This window comes from Aulonocara sp. 'chitande type north' Nkhata Bay, linkage group LG7, assembly GCF_057382095.1.
Source record: "Aulonocara sp. 'chitande type north' Nkhata Bay isolate Kocher_YH1m ecotype deep benthic linkage group LG7, A_spYH_male_GT1.1, whole genome shotgun sequence".
NCBI classification, from domain to species: Eukaryota; Metazoa; Chordata; class Actinopteri; order Cichliformes; family Cichlidae; genus Aulonocara; species Aulonocara sp. 'chitande type north' Nkhata Bay.
This window is the reverse complement of record NC_141350.1, coordinates 56,302,352-56,329,908: the sequence shown is the minus strand read 5'-3', so window position 1 is coordinate 56,329,908 and position 27,557 is coordinate 56,302,352. Positions and strand designations below refer to the sequence as shown.

The window sequence follows — 27,557 nt, the reverse complement described above, 5'->3', positions numbered from 1 at the left end:
ATTGTACTATCCATCCATCCATCCATTCGCTTCCGCTTGTCCTTTTCAGGGTCGCGGGGGGTGCTGGAGCCTATCCCAGCTGTCACAGGGCGAGAGGCGGGGTACACCCTGGACAGGTCGCCAGTCTGTCGCAGGGCTAACACATAGAGACAGACAACCATTCACTCCCACATTCACACCTATGGGCAATTTAGATTGATCAATTAACCTATCCCCACTATTGTACTATCCATCCATCCATCCATTCGCTTCCGCTTATCCTTTTCAGGGTCGCGGGGGGCGCTGGAGCCTATCCCAGCTAACTATTGTACTAGTTATAGCTAATTATAGAAGGCAATGATTGTCTGTCAATTAATTAAATTTGACCTACTAATAAATCAGCACCTACCTATAATGACACATCTCTTTGGATGAATGGATGATGGATCAGTAAACCATTTTGGTCCAGGTTGAAATATATCAACAGTTGGTTAGTTTGCCATGATGATGGACATAACCATCATGATATAACACATTGTAATACTATTAAAAGCTAGATGAAAGTAGGCTGAATCAGAAAGTCAACTGCACCGAGTGCTCATGTGGTGGTGACCTGCCAATCACAAGGTAGGTCGTACGCCTGCCTGAGTTCTATAGACTTATCCATGCCAAAAGGGAGAAAATATTTCTCTCAAACATTTAACAGTTATTAACAATTAATCTGCTATTCACTGAGCATTAATTGACAAATATTTTGATGACAAAGTGCTTCTGAGACCTGATGAGTTACTTCTGTATGACAATAAATCAGCCCCCGCTAACATATCCCAGCTTTATCTTTAAGCAGTATTTTTCATATTCTCTAAGGCCTCTAATATATAAAATGGATTCTTGTGTGACATATTTTGTGTTCACAGATATTGTGAAATACCCATAATTAAGAAACCTGCAAATTAATGCCAAGCCAAATGGGAGATGCAAGATCTGAAATCAAAATAGAACATCTGACTCGTTGTGACAGTGGACATGGGGTTCCTCCACATGTTTGAATAATCAAAATGCAACCAAACAAACAAATAAGTACAAAATTTCAAATACATTTCAAAAATGAGAATGTGATGAATGGATTCATATACTTTTTGAAACTTTTTACTCTGGTTGTTCCACAAACACACAATATGGTTTGGTGTACAGGTCTGACTGTCTTGAAACCAAATTATATTATATGCAATTGTATATACTGTAGTCACTGTTTTACATTCAAAAGTACTTTAAAAAGGAGCCACTCTCCTGAGTAAAATGTGTTTTGTTTGACTACTATATAAGTTGCTAGTATCCTTGAAACAATACTAACAAAACTATATTTAAAAAACGATACAATCAAAGATGCAGTTTAGCAACGATGGAAATCATGCATCGTTGCTAAACTATTTTATTTTACACCACAAATGAGAAATGTCTAATATGAAACCCATCACACACTAGTTCAAGAATCGAGCAAACTGACGTTAAAACACAACAAGGCGTATAAAATCAGAAACTCTTCATGACTTTAGTTATCTGGCTTAAAAGCCACACTTTAAGTCAAATAAACATTTGTCTTTATCCCGTTATTGATAATTTACAATCCTCATGCTTTTGGTTTATCTACGGTCCCAACAGATGCGTACGCCTCTGTCCCCCACATAACCAATAGAAACACTGAGTGAAAGTAACGACCAATCACAGCTCTGTATTTCAGATAATATTTTGACCAATAGCAATGTGGGCTGTGAACGCTACAGCAGCCAACGACCACTGCAGTGCAGTAGCCAACCAGCAACCAGCTAGCCAGCTTGACTACTCACAGAGAAATATGGATGAAATAATGATACAAGTTAACGGGTAGGTTAAATGTTTATTATATGTAGCCAATCAGCGCGACACAGTTTTCTGTTTTATATCATTTATTATATACCCGCGTGCGCTATCGTTTCACCCGCGCTCTCCTGCGTGCCTACGCTGTGCTTACAAACCTGTCATAAACCAACTTAGCCAAACTGAGCTAGCTAGCTAACCATTTTGAACTGCTAGTCAGAGGTAGTTACTGTGCTAGCTTGGTAACTTAGCCTGACTGACCCAGGCTCCCGTGGAGTTTATAGGCAACTTCAACTGTCTGCAGCATCCGTTGCGCTGGCCGACACCATAGAACAGCTAATGTAGCTTCTTACTAAATGAACCAGCCCACCGCTTGTGGAGCTCTATCTCTGTTGATTTTCTTGTTGTTGGCTAAGTTAATTAGGTGTCCAATCAAAGCTGCCCATGTTGGACGAGCTCTCACATACAGCAAACACAGGTCATGACAGACAGACTGACAGAAGAGGCTAAAGCAAGAACAATTACATATTATCTTAAAAATCTGCGTATTGTGCACGGCTTTTGTTTATGTCTTATTTACGTTGCTTATATTTATGTCAGTTACTGAATGTTGATAGTAGATCTAAGATCAAAACTAAGAGTTGATTTGGTGTCTTTTCTTGGCTTTTACATGTATTATACATTAACGTATTAATGCATTGTCGTGTTCACAGTTCAGCAGCACTTCCTGTTGTTGAAGCTGGAAATACAAGAAGTGTGATTAACAGAACTCTGAACTTTTCTCCTTTGGTCCCTAGCTGTCAGAGTGACTTCCTCTGCATGGGCCCATAAAAATGTCCACAGATGACAGTATCTCAGAGGATGTGTCCAGCTCAGGGGCTTTGAGCCATTGCCATGTCAGTGCTGATGGGGATGTGGGCAAGGAGAGCGAAAACTCGCTGGTGTCTTCTGAGGGGACATCAGCCTCAGGACTGGCTGTCTCTGAGGGGAGACGCACAACCTCCCAAACAACAGGAGGCACTGTGGAGTGCAGGCCCATGGACATCACACCAGCATGCAACAAGATCAGGTACCGTAACTCTTAAGTTCCTTACTGTATGAGGAAGTGTCTGCATAAAAAAAAGAAACACTTGCCCCTTTTAAAATATTAAATATTTGAATAGTTTTTTTCCTAATGCAGGTGTGTTGTTGCAGTTTTTTTTAAATTTAAATGCTTAAAAGGAAATTGATTTACATTTACTACCTATTTATGCAGAATAGTTTCTCCATTATTGTGACAGCTCTCTTTAAATGCTTGTGGAAATTTGAACATATGTAGGAGTGTTGAATATGAAGATGCATTGACTGCAATTTTCTGTGTCAATTTTGATTTATGGTCTTTTAAAACTCCTGTTCTTTCTAAGAACTACAATTGACTGCATACATGATTATTTCTCAGATTTCAATGGAATGGAAAATTGAATAGGTGCTGATATTACTCTGTTGTGTTCAGTGGCCTTTTTTGTGTTGTGTTTGGAAAACCTCTGAACAGATTGAGTTTAGACATGTACAGACAAAGCTATCTTTAAGCAGTATTCTATCAAAAGTAGTAGAGCACGTGGATTACTGGATCTTTCAAGTAGATACTATACATACAGTATACATATTGGGTGGTATTTATTTATAGTTACACATATAGAGTGTTAAACTGGAAGAGGAAGTATAGGGCTATTTTGTTAATTTCCACCAAAACATTTCAAAGACTAAAGATAACTTCCAGTGCTTGACACTGCCTGCTGCTCAGCTGTGACGTTACTCTGCTGCATGTACTGCAGACAAATGTGTCAGAGCTATTCTTCAAGATAAACACTGTTTTTAAATATACAGATGGATATTCTTCTGCCTTATGTTGCATAAAAATATTTTTAATATTGGCGCATGTTGAACAAAATATCAGACACTGAAAAGTCTGTGATAGGCCAATATCTGCTGCAGATATTGGCTGAACTAAGAAGTAGAGATCTTTTTTGACTTTTATTTTATTTAGTTGTCTCTAAAATACTGCTCAGCTATAATAATAATAATAATAATAATAATAATAATAATAATGCCAGACAGTATAAAATAATACTGCCTGGAGAAACATATCTAATATATTCTAATCTAATATTTTAATATTTGATACAATATTTTAACAATATCCAATTTGTTTTACAGGAGCCTATGTCTGAGCACAGATGAAGCCTTTGAACAAGGGAAGACCCTACCATTCATCAATCCAAGCTCCCTGGAGACCCTTAGGGCCCTGGTCCAGGAGATCCAGAGCAGTGGGGAGACAGACCCTGAGATCTGGAAGGACTGCGAGGTAGGAAAATACCCATTGAGACTGGAAGACAATAGGTCTTGTAGAAAGGCTGATGATGAAGTGTTTGCTGCTGTAGCAGTTTGTTCTTGTGCACTGTATTTGGCTGCTGGTAGCCTCAGTTCAGACTTGTCACATGTATTTTTTGATCAAATCACACCTGACAGTAAGATAGATGCACACATACACATTTACAGACCCCAACACCCACACAGCTGATCTTTTCAGACACAGGATGTGATTTGCAGAGAACAGACAACTGTGATGCTCTACAATGTGAAGGCACTTTATGGCACAGTTCATCAAGCTTGAAGGCTTTCAGTTTGTACACCTGGGTATAACACACTCTGTTCTCAATCTTTAATTACTGTATGGGTAGGTCACAGGAAAATTAAATTCTTCCTATGTCTTCTTTCTCTCTAATGGAAGTTTGTACCATAATTGTTGTACACAGCTGGGTTCTCTGGCACCTTCATAAATACACATAGTATTGCAGTCCTTTAGTGTACATGGAACTATTTTCTTTTGTGTTCTCAACTCTACTCAATTCAGATTTATTTATAAAGAGCATTGTTTGTCTCTGTGTAAGTTAACCCGCCCTCATGTGTTTCATGCTGCTCTGGATTCATTTTGCCTTTGTGGATATTATATTCTTTGGACTGCTTAAACAACCCTATTAAAAATGTATTTTGAGTTTAACCCTTGGCTGTTTTGGTGTTCTGCATTTGGGTCAGTATTCTGCGATTCATGGGAGTGGGACCTGGAAAGGGAGCAGGTTTGTAGGAGGTTGGTGATGTAAGAAGGGGTCAAACCATGAAGGGCTCTATTGACAAAGAGAAGGATCTTGAAATCAATGAAATCAATTCAAAATTTTTCAGGAAATCAAGAAACTAAAACGGGTATAATATGATGTCTTTTTTGAGTCCGTGTGAGGATCCTAGCAACAGCATTTTCGATAAACTGAAGGTGGGACAGAGAGGACTGAGACAATTGTAAAGTGAATTGCAGTAGTTGAGTGGGAAGAAATGAGGGCATGAGTAACAATCTCCAGATCTTTCACATACAGAAAAGGCTTAATTTTTGATATGGAACAGAGATTAAAAAACCAAAACAAAGACGTTTTTAACCACTGAGGTAATTTGCTTGTCAAACTTAATCAGAAAGTGGGCTTCTCATTGGGGTTGAGGCAGAGGTGCAGCTGAATAGTGTCAGTATGAGAATGAATAGAGATTGTGTTTACTCATGATTTGTCCCAGAGTAAGCAAAACTGGGAGACCAGAATAAGCCCTAAAATGGAATCCTGAGATACCCTACAATAAGGTGCAGCTGATGTAGAAGAATTGTTTTCATTTTATACTTTTTAAAGATGTTGTTTTTCTGTATGCAAGGAATAAGTTGCTGAAGAATTTTGGTAGTGGTTGTTTGTAGAGGTTGGTAATTATTAGGTAATTTGGAGTCTAAGTTGTACTTTCTCAGCAAGGGCTAGATTACCTGCTTCAAGAGAGATGGAACGGTACCAGTAGATTTAGAAGTGTTGATAATGGAGAGGGTGCTTGGATCAAATACATCTTTCAGAAGAGTGAAAGGCACAGTAACTAGAGAGCAAGTTGTAGATTTCAATGAGAAATCTCTGTCTTTGTAAGAGCGGGTAGTGTAATCTGTTTAAAACAGTCTATTTGAGAGAGTCAGTTAAAATGTGAAAGGGGTGGGAATGCTATTAGTCTCAACTTTACTAGTAAAGAATTGTCGAAATTATTCACATTTTAAGAGTTGATGGGAGAAAACATACATTGAGCAATCATCAATCATTGAGCCAGGACAACTGTTTAAGTCCAGACTTTCTCAATTTATACAGAGCAGCAGTATCCATAATTGAGGAACAAGTGCTTTTGAATAAGTTAGTAAAATCTTCATGGCTGAGATAGAGCAGGGAAGCTGCTATGGACCAAGCATCTGTTGCAGCTTTGAAGGACTCAACAAAATAGTTAGCAGTGGAAGAATTGATATAATGTGATTGGTGAAAAGGTAGATGCTGTGTGGCAGGGGGAAGAAGGAGCAGCATATCAAAAAGGATAATATAGAATTCTAATGAAAAAGCATCAGTTATATCCAGATTACAAATTGAAATGCCAAAAGACAAATCTAGGTCTAATATATGGTCCGGTCTCGGAGTGGGTGCAGTAGTAAGCCAAGTGAGATTAAAAGAATGAAGGAGGTGTATATTAAAATGTATAGTTTCATGCATCGGTTTAAACACTCGACTCCAGCTACATGACGCGCAGCTGGAAACACTTCCCGCAAGACGAGCTGCCCGAGATTCACAGAATTTACAGAAAATGTTACATTTTTGTGATTTATATCGTTGTCAGGACGATAGAATTCTTATATCAGGATATGACATTTTGGTCATATCGCACAGCCCTACATGGAAGCATCTGTTTGAAAAGACATATTTAAGGAGAGGGAATTTATGTTTCATATGGGTTTTCTTTGTTTTAAATAAAAAATTAAAACTTGAAAAAGTTAACTTATACATTTTCTTTCATGGAGAAATCTAAAATTAATTAATTAATAAAATCTCAGAAATAACTGATGGACTGTGGTTTCAGTGCCCATATCTAATTGTGTACGTTGTATACTAAACAACTGTTGACTCCTAAACTCCTAAATAAAAATTCCACAGTGGTGGGGAGGGAAACAAAGAGAAACCGGCTTCTTTTTTCCACCATAACAAGCCGTGTTTACAGGCCGTTCCAGTGTTTATCTGTCTTACACACTCGACCAAACAACAAATACAAAATTAAACAAAAAGTACGTTAAAAATAAAAATGTCTCTTCCAGCGAGCATTTAAAAAAACAAACAACCAAACTTCGATGTAATGTTAAGTCTTTTGTGCGATTTGGCGCATCTCAAATAAATAAATGAATAATACAAAAAGTAGCTATATTAAAACTGAAACAAACAAGAAAAGAAAGTAAAATATTCCCTCTAAACAAAACTATAAATAATAAAACAGGAAAAAATCAAAGGAGTGAAAGGGTTAGACTCATACGAGCATACAGAGTGGACTAAAGACATTAGCTTGCTGCCCAACTTTCATCACACTCATATTTATAATTATATGGTCCTAAGTGTGAGTCCATACACTCATGAAGTGTTTAGTAACTTCAGGTCCCTTAACAAGCCCAGTTCCAGTTTACTGACGGATGGGTACAGGACCTTGAGATGTTCCGAGTAGCCAGATATGTAGGTGGACACCAGGTTTTATTCTAAGTGAAGGGCAACCCTTCAAAAAACGGACAGAGCAGTGGAGTAGCCAAGGCAATAGAACAATACAAAACTTTGTACTAAAATATAATGTATTTCACAAAAAAGATTTAAAACAGTTAAAAACATCCCTGGCCACGGGGAACACACAGTAAAAACATAAAAACAACACTAAAAGTCCAGTGGCGTCAGCCACAGCATTAAAATCCACTAAAATCGGAGCGGGGCAAAGAAATCCCGACAGCGACCCCAGCCGTCCTGTCTGTCTCTTCGCTCCGGAGTACTGCAACAGTCACTGTTCTTTCCAGTGAAAGGGATTTCTTGTAGCACAGTGTGTCTCGGGACTTACCCTGAAATCCAGGGGATCTGTCGCCTCTTCGTGACTTTGGAAAGATGACTTGAACAATTTTTCTTCCACGAAGGAATCTGATAAAAAATGATCTCTTTACCCGTCGGCTTCCTGTGGCTGTCATGCGACTGGCTATGGCAGTTAGTAATACAACAGCTTCTTGCCATTCTTTGTGTCTCTGTTTATCTCTGTGTGACTGTTGTCTTGTAATAGCCCACGCTTTTATTCAAAGTAAGACAAGTAATGATGTTTGTTTTTCTGCTACAGGGTCGATGGCTGCATCTGTTTCAGCTGGTTGAGAAGCAATACCAAGAGCAAATACTTGCTCAGCAAGAACAATACCAGTGCCAAATACAGGTAAGCCTGGATTTAACATCATGTCCTGTTTTATGAAATTGGACCACCTCAAAAAAGAGATGGTGGATTACAAGGGGACTATCTTAATGAGTATATTGAAAGCAATTTCTTACAGTAAAATAATTCCTCTTTTTCAGTTGATTCAGGATGAAATTAAGGCCCTTGTTCAGCTCCAAAACCGCCAGGCTAGTGTCCAGCCACATGGGGAGTTCTCCCCAACTCCTGTGAGCAAAAGTACCACAAACATGAAGGACTATATTTTCCCCCCTGTCTCCAGTGAATGTACTGTTCCCAAAACTGTGTCCAGTGACAATGACAGTCTGGCAGCTCCCGTCCATACCCCTTTTAGCTCCCCATCGCCTCCACTCCCTAGGTCTGAGGCCACAAATCAGCGGGATGAGCGTGCAACCACAGTGCTCAGCAGTGGATATGGGACTCTTTCTACTTGGGAGTCGAGTCTGGAACCTGCAGGTTCACCGGGAGAAGATGAGGTTGTTGGTCAAAGAAGCGAGAAGCATCACTGGTCCATTAACTTCCAGAAAGACACAGAGACAAGTATGCTTGGTTGCCAGCAAGATTTCTCCAATGAGAGGATGCTCGGAGTGAATGAATCACTAGTTTATCAGCAGAAAATCTCTGGGTATGTAAGGTCAAACACATCCATGCTAAACTGAGTTTGTAAGGATGTACTGTGGTGTTTTCTCAGCTTTTTCAGACATAAACGTCTATCTGTTAACCCAAGAGCATCTGAAAATGGCTATAGACAAAGTCTGACACTAGTCCATAAACATTACAGACACGGTAAAAGGCACGGTTTACACATGTTCAGCTGGCCAACAGTTTATTTTATATGTTGAGTGTTTAAAATAATGGAAAAGTCTTCAATGTGATAAAGACAGAGTCTGTGACAGGTCAAATTAATGAGATTTAGTCGGGAGCCAAAGTTATTTGTTGCCTGCAGCTGCCTGTAGAAGTCTTGCCTCTGAGTTTCCAACACCTGCAGCATCAATCATTAAGCAAGAGAGCTGAGCAGATTTATGAATGTGACACAACAATAGTAGCTTCATTAATTACTTAAAATAAATGGTGCCCAACATATAGACACCATTGATTAGGATCAAGCAGCTAGTGACTGTGTACTTCACTTCAGATCTGTCACGCAGTCAGTTTATACCCAGTTTATACCCTACAGTGAGGAACATGAATGTAAACATGACCTAAAAGAAATACACTGATGAAGCCATCAATGTTAAGAGTTCTGTGTTTGAAACTGGTTTTATAAATACATTTAATATCAAATTTAATTGCCTGTAGATGTTTTCTAAAACATTTTTTGAAACTAAATGGCCACCCAACATGACATAGTCACATGAGTCTCTGGCTGGCAGATGATAGGAAGCCCAAATTCAAACAAGAAAACAATAAATATTTCTCAAAAATTTAGCATATCCTGCCAAGTATCTAGATCATCATATGTAGATCATCCCCCTATCACACTAGCTACTTTAGTAATACTGTTAGGAATTAGTAACTTAATCTGGAAAGTACTAACACAGTATTACAATATAAATGCACTTGGTAAATGGCTCTAGAATAGTGGTTTTCTTAAGTTTTGATAAATGAAAACAAAATTAAAAATGTAATTAAGGACAAACACATGTGTATGTGTGCTTACCCAATTATTTTGGACATGTTTGCGAGTGCGAGTCTTTATTAAGCTTTATTGGAATATATCATTGTGCTAGTGTTTCCTTTCCCTGTCTCACTTGTGTGGATTGGCAGCAGTATGCTTGTTTTAACAATACTCATTCAACCCTTTAGATACCCTGCAAGAATCCTGTTGAGGTTTAGGCAGCATTTGTCTGAGAAATTATAATTTTACTTACCCTAAGCAATTCTGTTGACAGCACCAGTCAACAGTTGACCTCCTGGGCCCAGAGGCAGAAACTGAGGCCCAAGAAGAGCAAAGCAGGACAAGCGTCATCCCAAATACCAGAGTACCAGGAGCAGCCTCGCAGCCCCAGAGAATCCCACAGTCAAAACACTGTGGAGAGCACAGAGTCCCAGGACCAGGTATAACCCAGGAAGTGGTGACAGCCTCTTCTCCAGGATTATTTGTCCAAGATTTTGCATAGATAAAATAAAATAAAACAAACAAACCCGCAACATTGCATAGTGTTTATTTGTAGTATTTTTTCTTTTTGCTGTATTTTTCTGTTTTGATTACTTTCCTGCTGCTGAATCTAATCCACTCATTTCTATTGGTTTTCAGCATCAACCAGCTGGGCCATCTTCCAGCTCTTTTCCACTGAGGAGGAGTGATAGTTTAGCATCTGAAGCCTCAGGTAAGAATTCAGTGACTTGAATTCAGACACACAGTGACTGGATTTGGCCACTGTAAAGTATATTGAAATAAATCAAGTACAAAACATGAAATAAAAAAAAAATATACAGGATATTACACTTTTTCTTTTAGAAGATGAAGCCCCTGGTCATATCAGAAATTGAAAACATACATCTCTACACATACCTGGAGAGCTAATTTCTGTGTTTCTTGCAGTTAAACATATAGTAGAGTTACAATAGAGTTGCATTTTTCTCAGCCAGTCAAACATTTTTTAAACAGCTGTTCACTCCAAGGTTTTTTTGTTTTTGTTTTGTTTGTTTGTTTGTTTGTTTGTTTTGGGGGGGGGGGGGTGTTACTCCAACACTATGGTGCAATTAAGTGTTTATAATAATATGTAGATTACACTAAGGCTCAGTGGAACAACAATAAGATATTTTATATAGACATACACACATATTTTTCAACTAAATTCTTTCTTTAGGTGTAATTTTGGTACTTTTAATAGCTTTGCTAGTAACAAGGAAGATATAAAATATATGTCAGCTGAATATTGGTATTGGAATTGATCCATGTTGGCTATATCCCATCCATATTGATAATGGGATATTAACAATCTTTGGTACAGAAACAAATAAAAAATGAATAGTATCAGCACTGGCTATCAGCCAAATTGTTATTGTAAACATTGCCAGTGGTGTCAATTAACTAAATATCAGACTCCTTGTTTATATTAAAAACATATATTTTTAGGATGGCCAGCGCTGCCAGAAATATGTGATAAAATTGTAGTTTCAAACAATGTTTCCAAATTATTGCATATAGCAATTAAAGTAAGCCTTTTTTTGTTTTAGGCCTCACGTATTGGCGTCTGAATGAGTGTGATCTCTATCACCCACTACCTGAAAGCTTTGACAGCGGTGCCTATCTACTTCTGCAAGAGGCATCCATGAGTCTGGTGAGTTACGTTATGGTTTACTGTGGCTTCTGAGACTGATATAAAATACATGGTTTGCTTATAATGCTGAGGTTTGATGCCTAATTTGGTCTTCTTTAGACTCCGGGAAGCCAGGAACCTCAGCTGTCTCTCAGAGAGATCTATCAGAACAAGCAAAGAGCAGATTGTAGGCGTTCAGATTGGGAAGGCTCAGCTACTTCTTTTCCGTTGTCACCGCAGGTATGTCACATGACTCAAACTCTGCAATCCCAAGATTGTAGAAGTGATTTACAGAAGATAGATAATGACACGATAAAACATTAATTATTAAAAAATATAATATTTTTAAAAATACAACTGACTGGTGACGTGTTAATCTTGTAATCTTGTAATAAATTTCACATCCACAAGTTCACATTTTCTTACAATTTGTATTTTTGTGCTTCAGATGTTGACACTGGATCCAGCAGCTAACATGCGGCAGTCAGATCGCACCTCTGGCTTCACTTCACCCTCTCATTTCAGCAGCCCATCATTCGCCAATCAGCCCCACCGCTACCCTAGAGTTGGGACCCCCATAACCCCTGACAGCATGGTGGATTGCAGCCCCAACCCTGGAGATACAGACTATATCTCTGATACCTCCAGTGTCTCTGCCCCATCTAAAGTGCAAAGCCCATGGGGAAATACAACCCAATTCCTGTCTACCTCCCAAGATAAGGCTCAGCCCTCCCAAACAGACAGCCATCAGCGCAGAGCCAGTGCTCCCTTAGCCAGCGAAGAGGAGGGTAGTCACACCCACACCAGCACCCTGAAGCCTTGTTCAGCCTCTGGTGCTTCTCTGCGTCATGGAGTCAGTCCACACATGGAAAGAGCATCATCACTAGAGGATCCTGTTGTCCTCTCTCTGTACGTACATATGTTATAATGTATAATGTTCTGCTCAACCATTTGCCTATATCTTTCCAAAAAAATGCACTGATATTAACTTTAACTTGTTTGAGCCTTTTCTATCACTTGGTTTTGATATGTTATTCTCAAACAATCCACTGAGTGTCAATCTGTCTTTGAGTGGTAGATCTTTTCAGTTTCCCTACAGAAAGTTAGCAACGCCACAGGAAAACTAGAAATGCTCTGTATGGTGACATTTTTTTAAAGTTGGGTGAGGTTTTTTTTTTTTTTTGGGGGGGGGGGGGGGGCATGACATAACGTTAGAGACTTGATTGAACAGAATTAAATAACATGAAAATTTAAAAAAGTTTTACATGTGTCAAATAATTAAAAAAAAAAAAAAAAAAATTTCTAGGAACATCTACTCTAATGCTTGATTTGGCTTGATGTTGACCTGAAGCTAAAGAACTGAAAATGTCTGTTTATAAAGTATAAACGATTAGTATTTGAACAATATGAATCTCTAAAGACATCAAATAAATCCAAAATACTGCCAAACACTATTAGCACTTTAGCTACACCTAATGTTTTCTGTTAAGAGGACCTGAAATAAGGACATGGAACGTCATGTGTTTCATAGGACCCAGAACCAGTGAACAGAAATCTCATGTTTAATAGCTTCATTTCATAACAAGATTGATTATGTTAGCACATATTTAAAACTTTTTACCCTTGAGGTTGGTTATAGTTCCCCTTTTATTCCTTTATTTACAGGTGAGTATAATCGTTTCTGGCACTGTCCAAGAGGCTTTAGCCAGCCCCAAAAAGAAAGCTGCTCTCATTCCAATTTATTGCTTCTTTTTTCCCCCATTATCTCTTTGTACTTGTAAAAGTGGAGGTATGTATTTGTGATTATCAGAAAGTCAGAAGTAATGGATAAATAAGGTAACAGATGAATTCGCTTCACTTTGCATCGTGATCACATTGCCATGCCCAGTCACCTCCCAGAGAACCAAAAACTACTTCAAGTGCTGTGAATAAAGTAACATTACACATGACCAATCTTCTTTAAAAAAGTTTTGTTTTTCTTCTCCTGTTTTTCAGACTAAGGCAGAACCTGAGAGAGAAGCATTCTCGGCACGTGGCTGACCTGAAAGCATATTATGAGTCTGAGATCCAAATCCTGCGAGACAAACTCAAGCTCAGAGATCTGCCCCAGGATTTAGAGAAGAGCAACCATGCGCTCACAGAAAGGTTTGCATTTATGGACTATAGTTTCAGTTAAAATATTATTGTTCATTATATTGAGTTGGAGTAAAAAATTAGTTTTATATGTACAAGAAAAATAAGCAGGGATGATACAGTTAAATGTAGAACCAAATCACAGTCCCCCTCAGCGGGTTAACAGTCACTTTTGGTTAGAAATAGCCAATAAGTGAACTGTTGTTTTTGATGTCAAGGGGTTCAAAAGTTTAACACATTTCTACATCTGTCAGTGCATTAACAATAGGGGACATTAAAATAGGTACTCCATTTAGGATGATGCAAAGTTGTGGTTAAGATGCTGAAATTAAAGGGGAAAAGGTGTCAAATCAAACTTGAATGATATTGAATTCATATTCTGAATTACCAAGACGCATAAAATCCCGTAGTATTGCTTTTTAGATTATTTTTATGCTTTCATTGTTTATTGCTATTTATTTACAGGTGCAGGCATCTAGAACAGGCTTTGGCTGAGGCCACCACCCGTATTCAAGAACTAGAGGCAACAAACAGCTCACTGGAAAAAAAGCTGGTATGCTTTGCTATTTATTTTATATCATTTTTACCCCTTAGCCGTAAAAAGCTGATGTGGTATTGTCATCACCCAGCAGGGGACATGGACACCCAAGTTGTGAATGCGATAACTCGTTAACCAAGCAACATACAAGTTTCAAATTGATACCATAGGTACACTACTAGAATTCTCAACAAGTTTGGTCATAGGTCAAATTTTTTGAAAATCTTGTGAATGCGAAAATCCATGTTTACGTGTTCATTTATATTTATTGGGTTTTAATTAGAATGTCTTTTTAATTTGTCACTTCATCAAGGATGTTTTCTAAAAATATGTCAATGGCTATGAAAGTAATCTTTATTCCATATCTTCATTTTGATGTCCTTTTTTTGTCATTAGGCAGAATGGCCGGAGCGCTATGCTGTAGCAGGTGCCACTGTGAAATCTTTGCAACAGCGACTGGAAGAAAGCAAACATTCGGCCAAAGAAAAGGACGCCCTGGTGGCGCGTTTGAAGAACCGTGTACGGCAGCTGGAGGAGGCAGCGCAGAAAGCCTGCAGAGAAGCAGATGAGAAGGAGGCCAGGAGGGAGAGAGAGTACAAGATGCTGCAGGATGTAAGTGTGAGAGAACAGAATGACATGAAGACATGATAACGGTCAGAAAACTGTCACATAAACATAAACATCCTCTTATTCACTGGATGCTGGTAGCATCAGTACTGAGGTATTTCCTTTAATCAGGCAAGTGCACTGTTGTTAATGGACTTGATAATTTATGATAGTTTACTTTATCTGCAGTCAGCTAGCTCTAGGTGTTGAGGAATTAGTTTGCAGCTGAGGATGTATGTAAGAGTTTTTTCTATGTTAAGAGTGTTTTTTTTCAAGGATGCACCAGTCAGGTTCATCTGATTACTATCTGCTCCAGTATTGATTCTTTTAACCTCATGTTGGCTACAGCCAGATGTTCTCCAAAGCAGGGGAGTACAAGCAAATGTCTTTCACTTTATAGTCTACATATAATTTTTGTGTAATACAGTTTCTGCCACTTTCATGACTGGTCTTTTGAAACACTGGACAGTGTAGTATCGGTGGATTTTAAAAAAACAAACATAATTCTGAAAGTACTATTAAAAAATATTAAGTCTGTCACACAACACAGTTAGAGAACTATTTACACTCACATTCACACAATTTAGAATCACCAATGAACCTAACCCCACTAGGTGCATGCCTCTGGGCTGTGGGAGGAAACCAGAGTACCCAAGTGTAGAACATGCAAACTCCACACAGAAAAGCCCTGGCTAGATGGTGGATTCGAACCCTCATATTTCTGCTGTGAAGCAACAGTACTAAAAACCATGTCACCATGCTGATCTAAAACAAAAAGCAATTGTATTTTTTGCATTCATTATCAAATTATAACATGTTATAAATCAAGCTCATTATTTTTTACAGAGGTGCACTTTTTGCACTAAAAACTAAACTCCCGATAAACCAACAGACTATGGCTAGATAACTTATGCGTAATCTATCTAACGGAACAATTACATACTCCTTTAGATTTCAGAAAGATGTATAAATTTAGTATTTAAACAATGAAGAGGCAGTGTTATACATTGGTGGGGTTTTTTGTTTTGTTTGTTTGATTTTTTTTTTATATTATTTTAAAAAAGGACATTTGCCAGTGCTATAGTATGTATAGAGTGTTTAAAAATTCAGTTTAAAAAAACCAAACTATTAAATGACCCCATGTTAGCCACCACATCCACCTCATTTTTCATTGATTTTAATATTGATTTTTCTTTCGTCTGAAGTATTGTCAGTACTACTGTCACATTTTCAGAATTTTGTATTAAGAGCAAAAAAGTAAATCACTCTTTGTCAGCACTGCAGTAATGCTGGCGTCCAAGGTTAAGATGTCTGTGGTTTTGTTTCCTCAGCTGCTTGGAGAATATGATTCTCTGATAAAAGACCATGAAGGATTGAAGGTAATGATTCTCTCACTGAAATTTACATTAAAACCTTACTGTGATTATTTGATTTGTTTGGCTTCATGGAGTTTCCCCATTTATTTATCTACAGAACAACCTGGTGTCAGCAGAGAATAAGCTTGTTGATTCCAATGATCAGATATCTGAATTAAAGAGGTGAGTGAAGAGAGTGACGGTAGGTGAGCTGGATCTAAAGGTTAAAAAGTCAAGACTAACAGCTTGTTTAAAGGTCACTTTAGGTCAAGGTCAAAATGTTACAGTGTTATTGGTCTCCGGCCTGTCAGTGTTTCATTGTCACTTGCTGGTTTGAGCATTTTTGTGAAAGGGCTGCAGTGGTGGGTGGTATTCAGCAGGGAGACGGAGAAAAGAATATTAATCGATAAAGCCTAACGATGATCCTGTTAAAAATAGATAATAGTGCTGGCCTCTGATGCTAGGCAGCATTGTCTCCTTGCAGTTTCCCCTTTGCCTGCTAATTGATGCCTATAGAGGGAGCACATTGATAAAGTGTGCCAAGTCAACAATAAGAACAGATGGTAGTTATAAATTGGAGTACTTTAGCTTATCTGTTTTTGAGTTAATAACCTAAAGGGTAAGGCCTACATCAGCATCCACTGAAATAACATATGACCTTGTGTGTAAAGAGACTTTGGGGAACCTAAGAAATGTTTTATTTTTTGAATACACACAAGACTTTAAAAATAGAAAATGTGTAAGCTGCTCTAAGCGTCAAGGACTAATGGAGTCACAGTGCAAATGTTAATTACTATGATCTGTAAAACAGAGGAGCAAATTACAGCCAGGCCTTGATGGTTGAGAGAATTTTTCTTGCAAAATGTTGACATTAAAGAGGACCTAATATGCTCATTTCCATTTTCATATTTTTATTCTTGCACTGGACTAGAGTAGCGTTGTATGACTCACAGTTCAAAATAATCCTACTTGAGCTTACAGAGATGTTGTACAGCCCCTCTGTCCATCCATTGTCTGAAGTAGCTGTCTGTTCATGTGATTGGTGGACCCTTAATTTCAAATTTAAAAAGCAGATGGGTGAAGCTGCTGTGTGTTTTATAGCCTCACAATAATTAACATTTTATTTGGAATTTATTTACAATCATATATTATCGTTTACACTTATTAACATTGTTTGCTGTTTTCAATCAATCCATCAGTCATTAAAGTAAACAGCCTTGTGCTGTGTAGTGAAAAAAGAAATAAATGAGCCAGCATAGCTTGTTGTACCTGCCTTTGAAATACTTCTATGACTCTTTGAATCTAAACAGTGTTGGTTTAGTTATTTCATGTGTATGTTTGTGATTAAACCCCTCAGAGTGATCTCTAAGCTGGAGTCTCAGGTGAAGCAGTTGGAGCATGAGAACCAGGCCAGGGCCCGTTATGTTTCCCACAGTAACATACAACCTTCTGGAGCTGGGTAAGCACAAAAAGTACTGAAATCCTTCACAAGGTGTAATCATTAATGTCAGGGACTCCACCTATTAAATAAAATCAGAATCTTTACCTGGTTTAAATTTGTTTGATTTCCTATCAAGGCCATCTTCTCTGATACCTTTGACGAACAGAGGTGGTATTTTTAAAGCATTCCATGGACGTCCTGTTGAATGTGCCACTGTGATACCTTCTGGTCTCTGGACAACTATTTTTAGTGCTGTTATTTTTAGTCCCCTCTGCATATGCCCTACTTATGTCCTGTTGCCACCTGGTTTGGCCACTTTCATTGATTATAATGTTGCAGGATGTGCTCTGCAAACATTTAGATGCTTCAGGACTGTACAGTAGAACTCCAATGTGATATGGAACAGATTTGATATGGGACTCTGTAACTGTTAATAAAACAGCGAGCATTCTCCTTTGTATTGATCACCATCTTGGGTCTTTGACAATGTGAACTCTTCTACTAAAAATTCTTGTTTCAGATGTGGTTTTTGCTTTAAATTGCCAGGGTCACAAAACTTGATGATTTGAGTTTTGAAAATCACAACCAGGAACATAGATTACGTGAATCTTTACTTTTTTTTATAATAAACAAAAGTATGCCATCAGAATAAGAATGATGAACTAATAACTAAAGATTTTCTTTAATGTTTTTAATCATGTCTCTCTTATTATATCTTTCCAATTTAAGTTCAAATATTTTGTAAGTGCAGTGCTTACAAGGGGTGTATAAACTGATGCGTGCCAAATTCTTAACCTTTTAACGTGTCCACAGCCTTTTCCACCATCCGGACCTCCTGCTGTCACCCAGTAAAGGCAAAGCAGAGCCAGATGTCACCCACAGAACGTCTCCTCTTCTATCAGACCAGCTAAAAAGTGTCAGAAGACCTAATCAATCAACAGTCCACAAAAGGGCATCGTATCCATTAAATGATCATTCATCGGGAACAGGAAGCTCCGTGGACACCCCTTCAGCTGCTGGGAGCTGGAGGTGTGTTTCTGATTGTTGAGGATGTTTTTTTGTTTTGTTTAGTACAACTGTAAGTGATTTACAGAGATCTTCTCCAACAGGTGTGCATCTCCTCCAGAGTGTGAACAGTCTGTTCTTCAGATCAGACACCAGGAGCAGAGTGCTGGCCACCAGGAAGCTAGTCACAGAGAAGGATCCTGTGCCCTGACACCCATGATGAGGGCCCTGATAGAGCTGGAGGAGACTAAAGCCACAGATACCCGGGCCCCCTGTAAGAACAGCTCCACCAACCATAGTATGACTCTCACACACACATTTACAAAGGCCACTTTATACTGAGGGACTGTCTGAAATTCTAAGCAGCTAACCATGAAAAAAAAATGTTCCTCAGTCCTGTAGCTCAAATCAGAAAAAGTGACTCCTGGAAAACAAGCTAATTGAGAAAAAATGAGAAATTATACAGCTGCTATATAGCCCAACATGTCAAACGAAGATTTGTGGCCAAACAGTTAGGTCAGACCTCAGTGTTGGTTTTACAAAAGCAGCTACAATTAAAAGTGGGTTTCTTACTGTAATCATTCCTCGATTTAGTACACTTTCAGTACATGTGACATTATTTAATTTGTGGTGATTCACATTAAGTTCCAGGATTTTATTCTTTACTTTCAGGTCTTCTGTAGTCACTTGTCATTTCTTGCTTTTCTGTCTGGAGATGGCTCAGCTTATACCTTATTGCACATCCTGTTGTTAAATCTTATACTGGATGCACTTTTTAAGCTGCTCTTGGATTATATTATGTTTTTGTCTCTGTAGGGGTCAGTAGCCAGAGAACCACTGTTGGGTTTGTGGAGAGAAGATACAAAGAGCCAATTCAGGAGCGCGCTGGACTTCTTCACAGAGAGAAGGAGTTGGTTAAACCTCGAGGAGTTGTGGCTGGAGCTGAACATGGAGGATCGAAAAGTCGCAGTGGAGCAGAAAGAGCTGCTGCTCTGCTAAGAGCTCAGAGGAGTCTGTCTCCAGAGGGCCACAGATCCTCCTCACTGCCTCCTCCAGCACACCGAAGCATACCCACAGCTACACCCAGTAAGAGCTTCCAGTCATTCTACCTCCATTTAGGGGTGATGGTGGCTCAGGTTGTAGAGCAGGTCACCTACTAAATGGAAGGTTCAACCCCCGACTACTCCAGTCTGCATGCCAAATAGCCTTGGGCAAGATAAGAACCCCAAGTTGCTCTCCAATTCATCCATTGGAGTATAATTCTGTGTGAATGTTAGATAGAAAGCACTTACATAGAAAAACATATATGAATCAAGCAAGTTGTATTTAACGAGTGCTCAGAGTAGAAAACAGCAAATATAAGAACAGTTACCATTTAAAGAGGAATCAAAAAATGAGTAAAATCAAGTGTCTTGTTTAATTTTTTTTGGTATGACTTAAGATGTATATACTGTGTCTGAAATTTATGGTAGCAATCAGATGGCTTAGTTGCCTTTGTTTTCTGTATTGGCTTCACTACTTGCTGCTATAATTGGTTGACTGGTATTGTGATTACTGTAGGAAGTTGTACACTGCTGGAGTCCACTGTTTGTCTGTAATTTGAATTACTTTCATTAATTGGAAACACAAAACACAAAGACATTGTTTTTGGCTCTGTCTCCTGTGACACACTCAGTGTGATAGTGTTAATAGGGCTGTGTGAGCTTTACTTAGTGGTACGCTCTTTTCTTCCATTCAGCAAAGAGGGAAATGTTACTCATGCCTCTGTCTGCGAAGTCCAGCCCTAAACGCAGCCCGACTGAAAATTACTCCACTGCTTTTGGTCACCCAATGCCAAGAGAGGAATACCTTCTCCACAGGTAAGAAACATACATCACATTACCTTGTATTGTTGCGCAAGTTCTCTGTAAGCCGTGTTTGAACAGCATTAACATTACAGGGAGAGGGGGAATTAAGTATTCACTGTGCTTCACAATATTTTAACTTGTGATTCTTTATTTTAAACCATCTAGAAATAACATAATATGAGCTCTCCCATATGGGCACGTTTTTACATGACCTGAACTTTCTTTATGTGCCAAAATTGATGCCACAAAAAGAGCACAACAAAATAATTCAAAAAAGATCTCAATAAATCAAAACCTAAATAAAAACAATAAAATAAGTTATTCTGCATCTGTCCTCATGTCAGTGGAGTTGAAACAGATATTAGGGAAAGTGTTCTGCTGCCTGTGCAGTAAGCTGTACTGAGGGTACACAGTTTATTTTCTATATCCATTCATTATACATTCACTACCCGCCTTTTAAGTCTGATGTCATTAGCTGTTTCTGGGTCCAAACTCCTCTTCAGCTCCCAAACTCAAACAAATACTGTGGTATCACCGAGTTAAAAACTGTCGAAATTCTTTCATCTTTAATAAAATGATCAGTGTGGCAGCTCTACTAGGTGTAACAATCAAGTGTAACATCCAGGCGTCCATGAAAACAGGATTTCTAAAGTTTAAAAGAGTTAGAAGTTAGCAGGGAGTTACCTTGCTAGTTTCTATTTAAAGATGATATACCATATTCTGACTGAAGGATTTCTGTGAGGGTGAGGGTCCCCGATGGTTAGAGACAAATGCAATCACATGGCAGATAAAAGACGCTGAAAATGGGCCAAACTGAGATAATCCATTCACAATATGAAGTTAGTCATGTGAGGCCGACAGTGATCGCTGACTGTTCAGATCAAGCAGAACAAGATACAAAGCATTAAAGCGTTAAAAAGACAACAGCCTTTATAATCCAAATGTAGTTTGGACCCCGAAGCAGGGTTCATATGTCATCACTTAACAACCGGATAGCCACAGTGATTCTCTGACACTTTCCTCTGGGAAGTAATATGGATGTATTTTACAGCCTGTAGGTCAATATTCAGGCCACAGAAAAGTCCCATTGCAGTAACCTGTCTGGTGTTGCACCATTTTTCTCAAGTAGTGCAGTCCCTGTACATTTCTTTGTGCTACTCGGATTAATATGACTATCATTCAAAATGTTCTGAAGCCAGGTACAGTCATAATGTGGTCTGGGAAGCAAGTGTAAGATCTGTATGAAACACATCAAACTACACTCAATATGTTCCCTTTGAGTCCTAAATTGAGCTCACCAAACCAAATGATAGTTGGAATATTGGAAAGAAATTTTCACTGCTACTACACAGTGGCAGGCTAAAAAAAAAGAAAACAAAAAACCCCCCAAAGCCTAATGCTCGGGTACCTCAGCTCAGATCTTAGTCAGCTTGGAGAGAGATGTGTCAAAGATTTTGGTGTGGGTGAGCTACTGTCGAGAAATATTAGCAGTGGAGCTCTGGCATCTATTAGTGAACATTATTAGTTGCACCATGTCACAGAGGACAGAGTAACCCTTGCGTCATATATTTGTCGTAAACACTGCCTGCTGAGATTTACCACCAGGTGTCATCCCACTGCTCCCTACACACATTAAAACCTTGTAAAGAGTGTCACACAGAACACAGGTTTGTTCAAAGTCAGTTAGAGCATGAAATGAAATATAAACACCTCACTGCTTCATCACATAAGCCCCTGAACAGCAGCTGTCACACTTGTTTTTTGTTGAATTAAAACCTCATTGTGTGCTGTCTACAGGCCTGACGGACAAGTTGACAAGAGACGTCACTCATTCCACAGCAGCAGTCCCAAGAAAAGACTCCAGTTTACGTCAACAGGCAAAGAAAATGGTAACATATTTATACGCACAGATACAGTTTTTTTTAGAAAATTCAGTTAAGTACTGCTTTTTTGTTGTTTGACCAGATTTATTGCATTGTTTTGGTGCTGTACTCCTACCATAAACCAGTTTAAATGATACTGAATAACAGGGTGATTATTTATACTTATCTTTTAATGTAAGAATGGATGGATGATGACTCTTTTAATATGCGATGTAACAATAAAACCTGATACTTGATTGATTTGAATTGATTTTCCGTTGGGCATTATTTATTTTAAGGTTTTGCTTTAGAGTGCGAGAAGGTACATTATAATTAATTTGTTATATTAATTACACTAATCTTCACTACTTCTGTTATTGCTGTAGTAACACTTCAGTAACTTTATTTTTTTCTTTTCTTTTTTTGCACACATAGCAGACAGTAGATCTAAAACAGTGACCAGTGAGTGTATTTACTGGGAGCATATTAATAATGTTTTTTTTTCCTTTCTCTGCCAGAGTCCTCTGGTGGTGAAACCCCACAGGATGAAAACTCCCAGCTGGGTTGGGAGGAGCAGGGAGGCTTTAGTGGACCTGACCCGCAGGACCCCTGTGAAGACTCAGCCTCACTTCACAGAATCCAGTCACTGGCGGAGGCTGAGAAACTGTTTGACGAGTTGACGCAGGAGAAACAGCAGGTGAGAGTTCAAAGGCATGTCACAATATGCTTTTTTATCAAATCAGTGTATGTATGTAAGTGGAACACTGGTGTCTTTTTAAAAATGATGTAAAACGGTAAACATGCACGTGAAGTTTTCTGATGAGTCTGTAGGTGTGGGGGGGCTAGTGAATGGTATTTCTCAGTGTTAGCCCATTAATGAACTGGTAACAAGTTAAGGGTGTACTTGGTTTTACCCTAAGATAATTTAGTCTCCCTGCCTCTAGATAGATGGTTATTAACAAAAAACAAACAAACACATGAGCGTAGTAACATTCCAAAATTTAGCTTCCCTTATAAGCTGTTGGGACATGGCAAACATTGATATTAACAGCCTTTATCTCGCCACTCTACAACAAAGAGTACATGGGGGAACCCACCCAGCACTGGGAGAACACGAAAACTCCACATAGAAAGTTCCCAGCAAGCCAGTGGATTCAAATCAGGACTTTCTTGCTGTCAAGCAACAGTGCTAACCACTGTGCCACCCTGTTTGCTGTCCAATTAACTAGAACACCTGTCCTTCTGCTTTGGTATTAGGATTTCCTCTTCCTCTCATTTTGGGCAGACTTTGTACTTTATTGATTTGTTATAACAGCTTGTGATACAAGTGCCCTGTTTTTAACCTTTTCTTAATATCTCTTTGATACACTTCCAAGTCATAGTGATTGTTTCATCACATTCTGCTTGTAATTGCGAAAGGAAATTTGCAATTATTTTAAACACCAGAATGTCCAGTGTTTGCAAGGGTGTCAAGAGACCCTTGCATCTCTTGACACATAGGCCAGGATTCATTGTTTTTACAGAGCTGCTAAATGACTTGTATTTTTAGGAGGTTTATACCCCCCCCCCTCCTCCTGTCTCTACCTTGCTGACATGGGAATATTACTCTGCGTTACACATGAGTCCATTGAATGTGTTTCATGTGAGAGGTATTTAATTAATATCATTATTTTGGGTCATACATGATTAACCTCTGAATGTGTGATGTACAGATTGAGGCAGCTTTGAGCCGGATGCCTGGTGCAGGCGGCAGAGTGAGCCTACAGACCAGGTTAGATGAGGTAAGGCTCCACGGAAACCATCCGAATATTTATTATTATGTTTCTAGGATTTATTTATGGTGGTTGTTGATATTATTGATACATTTTAGATTTAGCCACCAACTGCTAAATGTTGTTCAATACTTTGTTTTTTTATTTAAAAAAATAAAGACCCAGAAAACATTGCCATCAGTCTGAACTGTGTCGTATGCAGGGCTTTTTAACAAACGTTAACATACTGACACTTTAAATAAAACTGCTAAACCTCAACATGTTAGTATGGTAGTATGCTTTGTTAGCATTTCGCTCAAAGCTTACCACTGTGATTAGGTAGAGACTCTGAGCTGCTGTCAACCTTGTATAGTAGATTCTGCTTTGTGGACCAAACTAAATGCATTAGCTAATTAGAATCATTGATTCTACTGTAGGGCTGTTCGATATAATGATATGTTTCGGATGACAATATGAAAATGTCTATCATTTCATATTACACGATCGTTTGTTTTGTGGTGTCACAAACTGTTTATGGCAATATCTTTTCATTGTTTTGATGGTCACTGTAGTGGCTATATTATTTTTTTAAAGTTCTATCTTTCTCTTATATTTAAAATAACCACACTACAGATGGAAAAGCGACGGTTTTTATGCTTTGTTGTTAGCAACCACAATGGTAAAACATTGTGTGGCTCTGCCGTCTGCTTGTTTTTTTCCACATAAACCTTTCACAATAAAGTTGAAGCTCCTGTTGAGGTTTTTTGAAATAAACTGAACATGACCTGACAAAATACATTTATTCTCAAACATCAAATTTTATAAAATGCATCAAACAAATTACCTCAAATAAAAACATGAAGTAACTCTAAATGGCACTTACAGTCACCACATGGATGCAGGCACAGAGAACACCAGCATGGCCAGTCAAGATGAGGCAGAACCAGGTAGCTCCAAACAGAAGGATCAGTCAAAACAAATCGAGGAGCTTAGGTAGCTTCTAAATGAGGGGCTACCTTTGTAGCATGGACATGGTTTGGTTATGAAAAGTCTGACACGGACCAGAAAACTGTACTATGCAAATTATGCAACCAGTCCCCACCTCAGAATCAAACATGGCAACCCTCTTCTATCACCTACGCAAGAAATACGTGAAAGCGTATGGAGAGAGTTTACGGATGAGAAGCAAAATAAAGCCGTCAGGTGCTCAAAATAAACCTTAGAACTTAGAAGAACTTTTACTGTAAGAACGTTTATTGTCAATGTTCAGTTGCTTGCACAATGAAATTAGGAAACAAGACCACAAAGGTGTGAAAGAAAAGAAAACAATATACAAGAAAGAAGAAGAAAAACAATATAAGAACACTATATACACGATGTTTGTGTTACAGGGAGCATTGTGGGGGTGTGCACAAGGCGTTGTAATAAAATATAATAAATAAGGGTGGAAGGGCTATGGTTGTTAAGGGATGGAAATTGCACATCTGCTGAAATATTGCGGAGGAAGAACAGAATATTGCATGGAAACAAAAAGACACACACACACAGCAACACACAGCAACATAATAAATAGCAAGTAGCAGCAACAGAGTGATTGTAAAAAAACTCTTAATTTGCATTTATTTTTCTGACTGCCCACGGGTAGAAGCTGTCCTTTAGTCTGTTGGTTTTGTACCTGATGGATCTGAACCTTATTCCAATTCAATTCAATTCAATTCAATTTTATTTATATAGCGCCAAATCACAACAAAAGTCGCCTCAAGGCGCTTCATAGATACAGAGAAAAACCCAACAATCATATGACCCCCTATGAGCAAGCACTTTGGCGACAGTGGGAAGGAAAAACTCCCTTTTAACAGGAAGAAACCTCCAGCAGAACCAGGCTCAGGGAGGGGCGGCCATCTGCTGCGACCGTTTTCCAGAGGGCAGGATGTTGAATAGATGGTGGTTAGGATGGAGGTGGTCTTTTATAATTGCCCTGGCTCAGGAGAGACATCTAGAGCTGGCAATGAAGACCAGGGTGAAGAGTGGACAGCCGATCACCTTCTTTGCAGTTCTGATGACCCTCTGGAGTCTATTCTTATCGGCTGTTGTGCAGCCAGCGTACCACACAGGGATGGCGTGCACCAGCACACTCTCGATTGTGGCACGGTAGAAGGACACTAGTAGGTCAGTCTGCAGCCTGTTCCATCTCAGAACTCTCGGGAAATGAAGGCGCTGCTGGGCTTTCTTCACCAGGGCTGATGTGGTAGTTGTCCAGGATAGGTCCTCGGAAATGTGGGTACTGAGGAACTTAAAGGAGGACACCCTCGCCACATAGTCACCTGTTATGGAGAGGGGAGGGGGATCAGTTAAAATAGTTTAAAAATTTCTGCTGGGACCTCCCAGACAAGTCAACATCCCTAGAGTTAATACAATTGCTTAAATCAGATACTAATGTATTGAACCTGCTAACTTACTTTTGAAATGGCTGCCACTGAACTTTCTGCTCCACTTCCACCCTCAGGTGGCTTTAGAGAATCGTCTGGAGAGGCTGAACCGTGAGCTGGGATCCATCCGAATGACCCTGAAGAGATTCCACGTCCTCCGTTCCTCGACCAACATATAGCAATGTCTGTCTTCTTACTTTAGTATTGATTCTACAACTTAGTGTCTTGGTTTTATACACAGCACTGATTGTCCTCCCATCTTTTTCTGTGCCATAAGCCCATCTGTACAGTGACTCCACAGCATCTTTTTATACCTCTTACTTATTACTCGGGGATATTTTGTATATGTATGAAAGATATAGCAATTTTTTGGAGTATATTTTTTAGAAAAGCACAGATTTGTACAGTCGTTTACTTTTTTAGCCACAGAAATATCAATATTAATATTCTTTACTTGCCATATTCAGGAGTAGATTTTTAAATCGGCTCATGTTTCAGAGTAAATGTGAACAATCAAAACAAATGTTTCCAGCAAAGTCATTTATCCACTTTGGAACTATCACTGCCTTTTTTTCTTTTTATTTTGTTGTGGCTCTTTTGTTTTTTAAGTTTTGAATGTTTTTCCATTTGACATGTGTTAAGGTAATTTTCTTCAATTTGTTGCTTATTTATCTTTTGCTTTGGGCCAAACTTATTGATCTTGAAGGAAATATTTAATTGAGCCAAATCAGGTTTTTTTGTGTGGCTTTTTTGCTTTATGTCTGTAAATTATTTTACAGTAATGGTCCATTCCGAAATCGAGTGAAACCAGCACACACACATTTCCACAGAGTCAAAACTCGAGTCAGCTGTTTTTCAATGATGCTTGTGCATGGAGGTTCTTGCACTGCTTCCTTGTTGTCCTGGTTTTCCTACAATGATATGAATTCACTGGAAATGTAATATTGTTGCACAATAAATGATGCTTTTTGTTAAAAATAAACCAGTATTTCTCTTTGTTTATGCCTCATCATGTGCATTGCCTAGTGGCTGTTATTCAGTATTATTTACATAGAGCCCGTTTACAAAATTTATCTCAAGGCACTTTACAGTATATTCTCAGGTAAAGAACTTACAATATTAGAGAAAGACTCCCTGTTGATCTCCATTGAGCATGCA

General features: G+C 38.7%; 1 protein-coding gene across 2 annotated transcripts; it reads left to right on the top strand.

The window, feature by feature from the left end:
• Positions 1–1,750: 1,750 nt before the first annotated feature.
• Positions 1,751–27,381, top strand: mphosph9 (M-phase phosphoprotein 9). 2 transcript variants are annotated; one of them, XM_086301484.1, is made up of 24 exons: positions 1,751–1,863; positions 2,634–2,905; positions 4,033–4,180; positions 8,062–8,151; positions 8,289–8,791; positions 10,059–10,224; positions 10,424–10,496; positions 11,350–11,453; positions 11,553–11,672; positions 11,881–12,341; positions 13,428–13,577; positions 14,031–14,118; positions 14,500–14,715; positions 16,041–16,088; positions 16,183–16,247; positions 17,422–17,523; positions 18,319–18,534; positions 18,615–18,784; positions 19,327–19,596; positions 20,249–20,369; positions 22,155–22,246; positions 22,738–22,916; positions 23,932–24,000; positions 26,477–27,381. In XM_086301484.1, the coding sequence occupies exons 2-24, from the start codon at positions 2,670–2,672 to the stop codon at positions 26,576–26,578; spliced, it is 3,789 nt and encodes a 1,262-aa protein (XP_086157610.1). In that variant the 5' UTR covers positions 1,751–1,863; positions 2,634–2,669; the 3' UTR covers positions 26,579–27,381. The 2 variants fall into 2 exon arrangements, with proteins under 2 accessions (XP_086157610.1, XP_086157609.1); XM_086301483.1 differs by having other exon boundaries at positions 18,615–18,808.
• The last annotated feature ends 176 nt before the right edge of the window (positions 27,382–27,557 follow it).

Excerpts from the sequence above, each read along its gene's own strand:
- mphosph9 (XM_086301483.1), top strand. The coding sequence starts at position 2,670 with ATGTCCACAGATGACAGTATCTCAGAGGATGTGTCCAGCTCAGGGGCT. Across the intron at positions 4,181-8,061 it reads AGATCTGGAAGGACTGCGAG|GGTCGATGGCTGCATCTGTT; the intron begins GTAGGAAAATAC and ends TTTCTGCTACAG. Across the intron at positions 19,597-20,248 it reads CATACCCACAGCTACACCCA|CAAAGAGGGAAATGTTACTC; the intron begins GTAAGAGCTTCC and ends TCTTCCATTCAG.